The 12,212-nt window shown below is 40.1% G+C and overlaps 1 protein-coding gene across 1 annotated transcript; it reads left to right on the top strand.

Moving 5' to 3' along the window:
* The first annotated feature begins 2,152 nt into the window (after positions 1-2,152).
* serinc5 (serine incorporator 5) lies at positions 2,153-11,883 on the top strand. The gene is made up of 9 exons (XM_010780077.1): positions 2,153-2,164; positions 2,982-3,154; positions 4,331-4,413; positions 5,116-5,209; positions 5,676-5,887; positions 6,547-6,639; positions 7,763-7,889; positions 9,197-9,346; positions 10,139-11,883. Exons 1-9 carry the CDS (start codon positions 2,153-2,155, stop codon positions 10,281-10,283), a joined length of 1,089 nt encoding a protein of 362 aa, XP_010778379.1. The 3' UTR covers positions 10,284-11,883.
* The last annotated feature ends 329 nt before the right edge of the window (positions 11,884-12,212 follow it).

Genomic DNA, 12,212 nt, shown 5'->3' with positions numbered 1-12,212 from the left:
AGTTACAACGATAAATCACACTGTCTGAAATCTGAACAACATGCCGCCTCTATCCTTAGACCCTCAATTAAGTTCAAGCAGAGCTAGAAGAAAAACAAGGGGAAAAAATGGAGGAACCTCAAAGCAGAAAGGCAGGGATTCCTCTTTCAGGATGGCCACACATGCAATGTACCGAATATGGACAGAAATAGCAGTAGTAAATGACTACAGTCGGTTAAACCTTAGAAACCAAAACCGATGAACTACACACAGTGAAGGTGGCCCTACAAGGTGTCTCCTCGAACAGACTGCTATTCATTCAAGTTCTATGTTACAGTATCATTTATTTGTTTGTTTATTTGGCAGGGACATTGCACATTAATGAACACTTAAAACTTGAAATATGCCAAGTGTAAATATGCCGGATTTAGCTTTGAGCTACTTTCCATCCGCAGTCCCTCACATAAAACATTAAGAAAACGAAAATTACAAACTTAGCAGTACAAATACATAAAATGCAAGAAAAGTGCAAGATTAGAATACCCAAGTATTTAGGACATGGTAATACAAAATGGCAGCATCGATACATAAAGTGCAAGAGGAGATTCCCCTGTATTAAAGTGCATTTAGCGGTGATCGCACGTCTGTTTGTTTCTCAACCATTGTTTGAGTTGACCTTTAAAAGTGGGACAATCCCGTATCTCAGTTGGGAGGCTATTCCAGAATGAGCTGCCTTTTATGGAAAGAACAAGTTGTCCAAAAGTGGTCCGTCAGCAGTGGACTTCACAGTCTCCTCTGGTTTCTGACCTAGTGCAGCGTCCAGTGTTTTTTTTGTGGATGAATTCCCCTAAGGGAGGGAGGGGGGGGGAGCAGTCCATGTAAACATTTAGCATGATAACAGTGTAATGGTTCAGCTGTAATTACTATGTTAAAGTTAAAACAATGACCGCTTATTCTCTCTGCCTGTTTCTTGCAGTTCCACCGATAGAAGTGACCATTCTTTACACTTCTGAAGATTCCTTTATATGTGAGGCTGAAGCAAATCCACGTGCAAACATCACCTGGAGCAGGTACTGTCGTCTGAATGAACTGGTTTCAGTGAACAGGATCTTAATCAAACAATATTATGTTTAACCTTGAAGAACTGTGTGGTTTGTTGTTCTCACAATCTATGGTCGGATGGTAAGAGTTGGGCTACTAGCCAAATGTATTTGAAGGANTACTAGGAGCAGTGGGCAGCTATTGTACAGCGCACGGGGAGTGAGGGGGGCCTCCTGCCCTGCCGTGGTGCCCTTGAGCAAGGCACCGGACACCCCCCTTCCCCCCTCACTCCCCGTGCGCTGTACAATAGCTGCCCACTGCTCCTAGTACTAGACTCCTGGTGCTAGGATGGGTTAAATGCAGAGAACAAATATCACTGTGTGCTCTGCATGTGTGACCATTAAAGAGGGGTTCATCCCTCCCAATTCTTCTATAGGAGCTGCCCTCTCATTTGATCCTTATTGCTCTCATGTCTTTCCCCCTCTTTGAATCACTATTACGCAGGATTATTATAAGATTGACTCTTTCTGTGTTTCTGAGAAATGTCAACAGAACTGTGAGGCTTCGGTTGCATCTGTTACAATCCAGTGAGCCAGACTGTAGTTATACATCTTCGTTTCATCCTCCCTTCTCTTTTTTCTGAGTTTAAGGAATCCTCCAATATTTAAGGTTTAGTTGCTGGATAAGCATTTACTAGACTAGGATGATTACTAGGAGCTGACAGTGCTACTATGGCAATCACTGAAATCAAGATGCTATTTGAAAACTCTGTATTATTCCACCAATCTTCTTCTGCTTTCTTTTCTTCTCTCTTTCCCAGCCAGTGTCTACTGTACACAGTATTCAAATGACTCCCTACTGTGTGTCTCCTTGTGAGAGGGCAGCCCTGTAAAAGACTCATCCAGGCACAAAATGGCCTCTGATAGCCCCACGCAGAGCCTGCTGGGTTACACACACATACATGCACATTTACACGCACACTGCCAGTCACACACTGAGCACAGTGGGAAGTCCCGGCTAAGAGAGCAGCCATTGTGCGTACGAGAGTGCTGGTCTTTTCTCAAGAGATTTACAGCTGTCCGAAACAGCCGGCCCCCTTCGCTCTTAATCACGACACCATGGACATGCTAATATGGTCCTCGACGTGAGACAAAAGCTCCCAACTGGCCTTTTTACTCTATGTTGTGATCTGGCTCTGGACTGTGCTCCACACTGAGGTGATGACAACTCAATCCCCTGGCGTCTAACCCATGTGTATAACCTCAAGCAACAAAAACTCTGCCAATAACTAGTAAAGCCGACTCAAAGCGTTATCTGAATGTAAATATCTGTGGTTCTCTCAAAGCTTGACCCCTGTTTGAAAAGCAGAACTTGTATTTGACTTTGATTCACATCTCTAATGTCCGGGGGCATCAGAGAAAGGAAATAAATCCTCTGGTTATCATTTGGAAGGCCGTCTCTTCTGTTGGCACCGAGCCACTGAAGCACTCACAATTTCCTGTAGCAGGCCACAGCACCGTCCTTATCTACTTGACTGATTCCAGTTTTTTGCTTTGTGTTTTATTACGTTGCTCACTGTAGGTTGACATTTTTTTTTTCTTAAGACGGATCTGCCAATCTTTTCCCTTTGCTCCATCTCTCTCTGCTCTTTGCTCTTCCCAATCCCTTGCTGATAGAAGGCGGTTAATTTATTCATCTGCGCCTTTTGTTTCTGTACACTGACAGTTAGTTGTAAGGCCCCTCTAACAGCCCGCAGAGAACGGGGGATGAAAGAGGGCCACATGGAGAGAAAGAGGGCTTGTTGTTGCCGCCTGTTTTCTCTTTCTGCTCTTTAGAGGCGTGACGCTCAGAATAGACGTTCTCCGGCCTTTTCTGTGAAGCAGCCTTCTAGACAAACATGTGGGGGGGGGGGTTCAACACCATAATGATCTAATCAAAGTGTTTGTAATTGTGTCAATCAGATCCCGTTCTACCATCAGATGTGTGAGAAGGCAGAGGAGAACTGCCAAACTCTGGTGGGCTACTCGGCCGTCTACAAGGTGTGCTTCGGCATGGCCTGCTTCTTCCTCTTCTTCGCCATCTTCACCATCCGCATCCACAACAGCACAGGCTGGAGGGCGGCCGTGCACAACGGGTGAGAAAGGCCTCCCCCCTTTCTGTCCACTTTGCATCCTGTCATTTATTAAATAATTTACATCCATCTGTAATGTGTGGCTGGCCTGGCACCCTAAATGTGTTGGTCTCTGAAAACAAAGGCAAACAGAAATAACTCACTTGATGGAAGGTGTGCACATTGCAAGCAGTCAGGTTTTTATTCATTCTGCTATTAGTTCACATATCACAAGATATAGTGTGCAAAGATTTAATCCTACAACATGATCTTGAAACAGTTTCCCTGAACATAATTGAATAGTCTTATTTACATTATGACATAAACATAGACACCAGATACCTTATCATGCAGATCTCATCCTCCAAAATGTGTTGCTTAGTATTATTTAATTGTTATCTAAAATGACTTATTTCTAAGTATTCTGTATTTCCTTCACTTTATGCTTTGTGTTGACATTTTCCCATGTTTATTTTTTATATTTCTATGCAATGTGAAAGGTGGAGTTGTTTGTTATTTCTTAGTGCTTATGTTTTTATTCATTCGGCCATTAGTTAGGTCCATTCAGTATCTCTGCAAATACTAGAAATCATAATTTATTGTGTCCAAACTATTTAAGCCTTCAACGTGAGAGGGGATCTCGAAACAGTTTTCCTGAACATAATTGAATACGCTTATATATCAACTACGACATAAACATAGACACCGGTTACCTTATAATGCAGAGCATATTATTGAGCATTTGTTGCTTAGTATTTGTAACTGTCATCTCATCCAAGATTACTTATTTAGTTTTCTAAACTGTATGCTTTGTGTTGACACATACATTTTTTGAGTTTCAAAATCCTAACTTAGGCAGACATTCAGTATTTACCGCTTCTGTTATTCCAATGTTTACCTTGAATATTTGATATGCAATGTTGAAGGCGTGCTTTCAGGTTAGTTTGACCATCAATGCAGAGAACAAATCATCCCCTCCCTTTCCTGTGAGAGGGTCTTATCTTTACGCCAAGAGAGACTAAAACTAAAACTGGAAGCTCTCTGGAGGGAAAGATAAGACAGCCAGGTGTTCTTTTCTGTTTAATCTTTTTTCTGCTGGGAGGTGTATGGGAAACAGATCTATTGTGTCAGCAGTTTTTGTGTGTTATGTTGACTTTTTCCATGTAGAAGCTTTAACAATATCACTGTTTTAAATGTCAGGTTCTGGTTGGTGAAGTTCATCGTGCTGGTGGCGTGCTGCGTTGGAGGCTTCTTCATCCCGAATGAGGAAGTCTTTCTGGAAGGTAAAGAGAGCTCCCTCAAAAGGACTGTCTTCAAAGCTGGTATTCAGGCTGTATTTTGATTGAGAACATATTCATATAATCCCACATAATTAGCAAAGTAAAGAGTGTAGTGGCAATTTCTTATATTACTTTATATGGTAAAACCAAATGATGATATTATACTGAGAAATGTTTGGTCAACACGACCTATTGTATCCCACGGTAGCTTCCTGCCAAGGTCGTACTTGTACAATGCGGCTCTTGTTCCTTATGAGAGCATTGCAAGATAACAGTCAGGAGAAAGTGTTATCTCTTTTTGTCTGCACAGCAACAGTCCTCTATAAATCACACACACACATTTGCCTACCTGCAGACTACTCTGTACTCTACATGACCTGTACCTTCAAGCTTGAATAAAGAACTACTAAGACAACTTTGATTTGCATCGAACCAACTTCATTATTTGTATTACATCTCCAGATTGTTGACGAGTGAAAGTTTCCACAACAAGAGTAAGAGGAATTGATAAAACATATCAGAAAAGTTTTCAGTTTTCTAATTATGCATCATTATCCAAGCCTTTCACACAAACTTCTGAAAATTACCCTGCCATGTTATCTTTGGTTTTAATATAATCTTGCAGCATGAAAGTTCATCAAGTCAGAGATATCTGCTGTAAGGTCTTCTCACCTCTAAAGCTTTTCTCTCCCTGTGTCCACACAGCGTGGCGCTACATAGGAGCGGCTGGCGGCTTCATTTTCCTGCTGATCCAGCTCGTGCTTTTGGTGAAGTTTGCACACAGATGGAACACAAACTGGTGAGCAACATGTCTTCTATCTGCTCTCGTCTCTTTTTTTTATCCAAAGTCTCCAGCTCTCTTAGGTTAACATGAGCGACCTGTAAATAGAAGCAGTGGAGTGCTATTTGTTCGATCATGTGAAAGCTGGGATGACACGTGTTCCCCTGGGGGTATTACGTAAGTTTGAAAAGAAGAAGTTGTGTTTCTTTGCTTTTTGTGGATGGAGGCGGGGCTTGGCCGACATTTCCCAGGATGCATGTGGTTTAGGAGTGTGTGTGCTCAGTTTCACACAGACACACATACCACAGCAGATTGTTTTGAAATATTTAGATGTTTTGGTAACCATTACAGTAAACCCTAACCTTTCAATTTGTAATAGATTGTGTTTTTTATTCAAATCTTGGATTTCCAGCCATGGCAAAACTGATTTTAAGCTTTTTGCTTTCTGCTTTCTCTTCCTCTAACGCTCTCTTTCTGTCTGCAGGAGTTCAGGAGTGACGCATAATCGCTTGTGGTACGCGGCCCTGGCCTTTGTGACCCTGATGCTGTTCAGTGCTGCGGTCGGGGCCTTGGTCTTCATGGGAGTTTTCTACACTGACCCCGAGGCCTGTTTACTGAACAAGATCTTCCTTGGCATCAACGGCAGCCTGTGCCTCTTCGTCTCCCTGCTGGCCATCTCCCCCTGCATACAGAAGGGTGAGTGTCGTGTCAAATGTTCATATAATCATGATGTCTTATACTCTGATTGCCTTTTACTCGTTTAAATAGTATTTGTAGTCCTACATGTGTTACAGAGACATATGTTTAGGATTGCAAATGGTTAAGGACTGGGGGGTGTTATGGTTTAATGGGGGGGATGTTTAGATAATGCCTAAGACAGTTGATGGGTGGGACCAGTATCACTATATAGTGTTACTGTAAGCTGTTTTCTGGAAGCAAAGCCGTTTGATCCTTTGAGGATGAAGTTGCTCTGTTCCTGCATTTGAGATCGATTTCAATTGTATTTAGACTTTCTTTATTACTTTATTAAACATAACAAAATACAAACTTTGTCCATAAATCATTTATCAGTTTCTCTTAAGGGAATTATAATTTGCTCCACCGTGAGGACCTGTACTTGTCTCATTTGACTGTCAAATACAAAATAGACAAGCATTTGCATCGGATGCTTTTTTTTTTTTTTTAAAGCTACTTGACATATCACAAAGGGTATTTCACACATTTCACATTTGGGACCCATAGGAAATATAAAACAGATAATAAAGACTGATGGCTATAATACTTACAATATGTGGTAGAATTCAAGAATCTAGCAGTAAGTAATGAATACTTTGTTTAATGTTGTGTCCCTGCAGTGCAGCCCACATCAGGCCTGCTGCAGCCCGGAGTCATCAGTGTGTACGTCATGTACCTCACCTTCTCAGCCTTCTCCAGCAAACCAAAAGAAAGTGAGTATCAACCGACACACATCCGCATCTGGGATTTAAAAATATAGTTTTATTGGATTTAAGGACACTTTCCACTGAAAACATGAACAGCATTTTGTTTGAATGAGACAGAAAAAGTGTGCCTTGTAACCACTCTAATATTCAGTTTAATTGGGAAATAAGTTACAGTAAAAAAGCTCAAGTCACTCTAACATATGTTTCACTTTAACTTAAAGATTAGCATTTATTGTATTTGTAGTCATTTAAAATGAAATGAAAAGTTAAACATTTAGAAAATGTCACTTTTAATGAATAAATAACCCTTAACCCTAACCCCCTAACCCTTGGTTAAAATTCATTAAAAAACCTAAAACAGACATGAGGGAAAGAAGATCATCCCTCCCCAAAAAACTAATACTTTCAAAGTCAGATTTATTGTCAAAATTACTACACGTGTTATACATCCAGAAATCTCGAGATACCGTTTCCCGCAGTCCCACAGTGTGACATATATACATAAAACAAAAAGGGCCTAGATAAACGGGGTATACAATTTGTAATGTTTTGTTCCAGTTGAAAACACAGATTTGACTGTGAAGTGTTCAATGTTATCATAACAGATAAGGATTCCTGCGCATCTGTTCAGTGAAAAGTGTTAGTTGTTGTTCACTGAAAAGGAAGAAACATAAACCCAACACCACATAGTGAAGCCTGTCTAAGATAAGGCATTACAATCTCTACAATAGCTGCTAAAAGGGTAAACTGTGAGATTTATGGGAAGTTGTGAATCTTAAAGGAATTACTCTGCAGAGCCTGAGGAATCCATCCCTACAGGGCTCCTGTTTCCACTGCTGCTGTCAAGATAATATTCTATGCTGCCATACTATTGTAAAGATAATCTTACCATAAATATTTAATACCAGCACATGCTCGCTAAGTAACACAACAAGTGTAGTACACACTGTGGGGTTGTTGGCGCCTCTGTACTCATTGTATCTATAGCGAAGTCTCCATTTTTCCTCCTGCTCTCCCACTGAAACTGTGCCAAAATACACACTGCATATTTCTCAATAATCCTACTCCTCACTCACTCTACTTCTTCTTTGCCCTCATCCATCTCTGTCTTCTCTTTCTTTCTATCTAGTCGTGGAAAGAAATGGTGTGAACACGACCGTGTGTGTGTTTCCCATCAACTCTGGGACGGAGAGCGACAAGCAGATCGTGACCGCTGTTGGAGCCATTATCCTGTTTGGCTGTGTGCTTTACTCTTGGTAAGACGCACACGCACACACACACACACGCACACGCACACACTCACACACTCACACACAAACACATACACACACACTGCTTGCTTTTCTATTTTTCTCAATATCTACTCAATTGCAAGCCAAGTTTCCATATAATATATACTGTATCTTTTTAGTTGTATATCATTACATTTAAAGAGTTTATATTTAACGAGAAGGCCACAATCCAAACACATGAACTGCAGTTCTGTTCNCACACGCACACACACACACACACACACACACACACACACACACACACACACACACACACACACACACACACACACACACACACACACACACACACACTCACACACAAACACATACACACACACTGCTTGCTTTTCTNTCCCCCCCTCTCTCCCCCTGCCTCTCCATTTTGCTCAGTGTGTAGCATAGTGTTTGCACACAGAGGGGATAACTCATTGCTATTCCTCAGCCACATTCAGGATGGTGAGAAAGTATTGGTCAGCAAACATGGATGATGTCACTGTTACTAGGAGAGTAGTATGACACAGTGAAGCAGGACCAGCAGCAACGAGTCAATGTGTATAGAGTGACACTGCCCCCTGCTGGAAATAAAAGAAACAAGTCAAGTGTTGGCAAATTCAACCACAAGAAATGCTTTCAAGATTCAAGATGAAAGGTATTCATTATCATATGCTGCACAGTAGCTACAGTTTAGTTATGGCAATGAAAATCGTATGTCCCGAGCTCCTCCAACAATGCAACATATTATACAAGGACGCAAAATAACAATAATAATATACAAATAAAAATAGTGCAAATGTCTCACCACTTGTACACACATTCTTCTCTTGAGTTTATTGTGATTTACATTTGTACATCCTTTAAGACATCATGTGTTTAAGGTATTTGCCCAATGTGTCCACTAACTTATGCCAATCTTCAAAACCGGTTTGGGTGTTGTTTTGCCTGAATATACATGTAATTCAGCAGGATCCTATGATGGCGTTGTTCGGAGAGAAAAGGAGTAATTAACTATACTAAAAAATAACGAATGTTGTCACTTAAGCACAGAGATTGACCCTTCTCCACTGTTTACATGCAACATCTTAGAATTGAGAAACTTTGATTCCCAGAACGTGACTCTATGTTAACCCCCACTTCCTGGTTGTCACTCCAAATGGAGCAAGTCACATGTATTTATAATAATTTCTTATGTTCGGTCTTTGTAGTACATCCCATTAAGATAAAGCTTAGGCCTTTGACTTTATTACTTACTTAGTTGAAAAGTGTCACTCACCCACACCCTGTTTGTGATTGTTAGACGACTATGATGAGGAGAACACTGGTGGAGGCCAGAACGTGAATTATGACGAGAGAGAGGGAACCATCTATGGCTACGCCTACTTCCACTCTGTCTTCTTCCTCGGATCGCTTTACGTCATGATGACCGTCACCAACTGGTTCCAGTAAGTCATGCTTTAATTGTATTGTTGTTTGGGCATGTCATTAAATAAGTTCTTCCTGTTTTTCTAATAAGCAATTTCTCAGGTTCCTAGTTTGGCTTCCTGGAACACTAAAATGTAAATCAGTCAGTTAAGCCTGTGCTTTTCCTGCTTTCTCAAGTAGAAATGTCAGGCAAGGAAATTGCATTTAATGAAAGTAAGATCAGATAAAGGATCACAGAAGGTCATTAGTTTACTTGTTTTCTGGTTCAAAGGGCTTTATTGTTATATGCACAGATACAGTGTAGATGTGCTCTGAAAAACTTAAGTCACAGACTCCTCCAACAATTCAACATAAATATATATAAGACATAAAAACTAATGAAAAAAACAATAAAAAAATGTGTAGGTTCAGGAGTATGGCTTCAGATATGTATGGCTTGTGGGATAAAGCCTTCCCTGAGTCTGGTGGTAAAGTCTCTATAATCCATATTATTATAATAACATTGAATCAAATTATAATGTTAAAGCATAACTGGTTGTGACGAACCAATAGGGATTTTTACCCAACTTTGCTAGTACCCTCGGCCCTAACAGGCCTTAAAGGCATTTTTCAGCTTATTGCAGGTTTACTGTTTTGATCCACTCTCATTGCACTCATAGAGTTGTTTTCGGTTGCAGCTGTGTCAGAGAAACAAAGAACCAACTGCTCCCTGCCAAACCTCAAAAAGCAGCCAGACATTTTGCAACTAGCCGATCTACAATGTTGATGTTGATTGTCGGTGGGGTTACTCACTCTGTGCTTGTTGTTTACAGTTATGATGACCATAAGATCGAGAAGCTCCTGGACGGCAGCTGGTCAGTGTTCTGGATCAAGATGGCCTCCTGCTGGGTCTGTCTCTTCCTCTACATGTGGACCCTCGTTGCTCCCATGGTGTTCCCGAAGCGTTTTGAGGCCTAGGACACCCCTCCCCCCAACACTGAGGTCAGGCTACTCAGGCAGAAGCTCTCACGCTGAGCCAGGGACCAACCCCCCCGCCCGCCCCCCCCCTTTACCTTAAAACACAACCCTACACTCAGCGTGGAAATTGAGGATTATCTGTTGCCTTTTGTTTTATATGCTAGTATCTATTTTACTTTGTTTTACAATGTTAATACCTTGATGGTAATGTTGCTACCTTTTACTACCACTTACTCACGGAGTTTTGTATTGCTTACACATTTGAAATTACATAAAGAATCATGGGATTACATTGTGAAACATAATAAGCATCCGACCCCTATAGATTCCTTCCTGATTTCAGATTTGAAAGTGTATTTTGTAAGTATTTACTGTGTGTGTCCGTTTGTTTCAGGTTTTTTTGTGCTTTTACTCTCAGCCAGGCATTTCAGTTCTGTGTAGTTGGACCATAAAGTTGTAGCAAAGTTTTGGGACAAATGTATTTAAGGTTAAAGATGTTACAAGATAAATTGTATTTATTTAAGTGCATATTCAGTTATCAGGAATAATTTTGTGAAGGTGTGGTATGAATTGAATTACAATTGTCCCTGACTCTGTTTAAAATCTCATCTCTCAGGCTCACATGTAAGCTGTTTGTGTTATATCGCTCTCTTTTTGTAGAAGTTTTCTATGCAACAGAACAAAGTCTTTTAGATAGTGTTGTGACGTTTCCACAAAGATTTTATTATTGTCCATGCTCCCTTTGAGCCAGATTATTTCTTAGGAAAATCCATGTCCACCCTTCAACATTTCCAGTCATCATCGTTGTTGTACAGGGCAGGGCTCTTCAAATCAACCTGCCTTACATAAGAGTGACGTTAGTGGAGCGCCGCCTCTCTGGAAGAGCTGCAGTGACACAGTGAGGAATGTTTGCCAAAGGTAGATGTCAGAAAACAACCTACTACATCTAAATTGTTTGGTCGGTTAACAAAAAAAAACATATGTATTTGCATGCCATGCACACACGGACACTTAAATTAGCTATTGTCTGTACAGTCTCAAAGGCTTTTGTTACATGTGTCAGCTCATAGTGGAGGTCAAAATAAAGTAGCATGAGGGTTTTTGAGTTATTCAACACTGGATGTTGAGTTAACTGCCAAATTAAAATTCACACAAAGACCTGTTTGTTGCCAGTGTAACAGATTTTGTTTGTATATAAATACAATGTATTAAACATTGTCAACTACAAATCTTTTATGCTCCTCATTCATCAATACATCAGTCTGTCATTTTGTCTGACTGTATTGCTAACATGTTTTTTAATATGTACATTTTGGCTTAAGTCCTGTGGTCTGTTGACTCTTTCTTTCAATGTATGCTTTATATACCTGCAAATATTGTCATGCGAAAAACAGCTTTTTAACTATCGGTATGAATGTAGAAGATAAATGGTGCTCTTGGCTTTGATATCAATCAAAACAATCTGATAGCAGGAGCTACTGTGAAGCCTACCATAACACATAGGACCACTTTAGTAGTATGTTTTACTATATAATCTGAGATGTGGGTGCCATGCACTTCATTGTTCACATTCTTTCAATAAAACATACATTGAATGCCATGTGGTGTCTTTTATTTACTGATATTTTCCTCCATACAGATAAATAACACAATGATCTGATGTAAAATACCACATACAACCTGCCTTGATTTCCTTCTTAAATGCTCAGATTATTTTTTGTTTTAGCAACGTAATCTATTACAGTATTTACGTACTAATAAAATGTTGGTACAATTGCTTTGAGATCAAAATACACAGGACCTGTTTTTTATATAATAATGTACTGGCTTCAGTTACACACAAATAAAGTATATTGTTGGAGCTATATATATCTCTTTATATTATTTAATAGTGTAACATTTATTTTCTTGCTGTTTATAGTGTTTATT

This window comes from Notothenia coriiceps, unplaced genomic scaffold, assembly GCF_000735185.1.
Source record: "Notothenia coriiceps isolate Sejong01 unplaced genomic scaffold, NC01 NC01_scaffold00021186, whole genome shotgun sequence".
Lineage (NCBI taxonomy): Eukaryota > Metazoa > Chordata > Actinopteri > Perciformes > Nototheniidae > Notothenia > Notothenia coriiceps.
Note: the sequence above shows the minus strand (reverse complement) of the source record. Positions and strands in the feature narration are given on the sequence as shown.

Coding starts and splice junctions, on each gene's coding strand:
- serinc5 (XM_010780077.1), top strand. Junction 5,210..5,675: donor CACAGATGGAACACAAACTG/GTGAGCAACATG, acceptor TTCTGTCTGCAG/GAGTTCAGGAGTGACGCATA. Junction 5,888..6,546: donor CTCCCCCTGCATACAGAAGG/GTGAGTGTCGTG, acceptor GTGTCCCTGCAG/TGCAGCCCACATCAGGCCTG.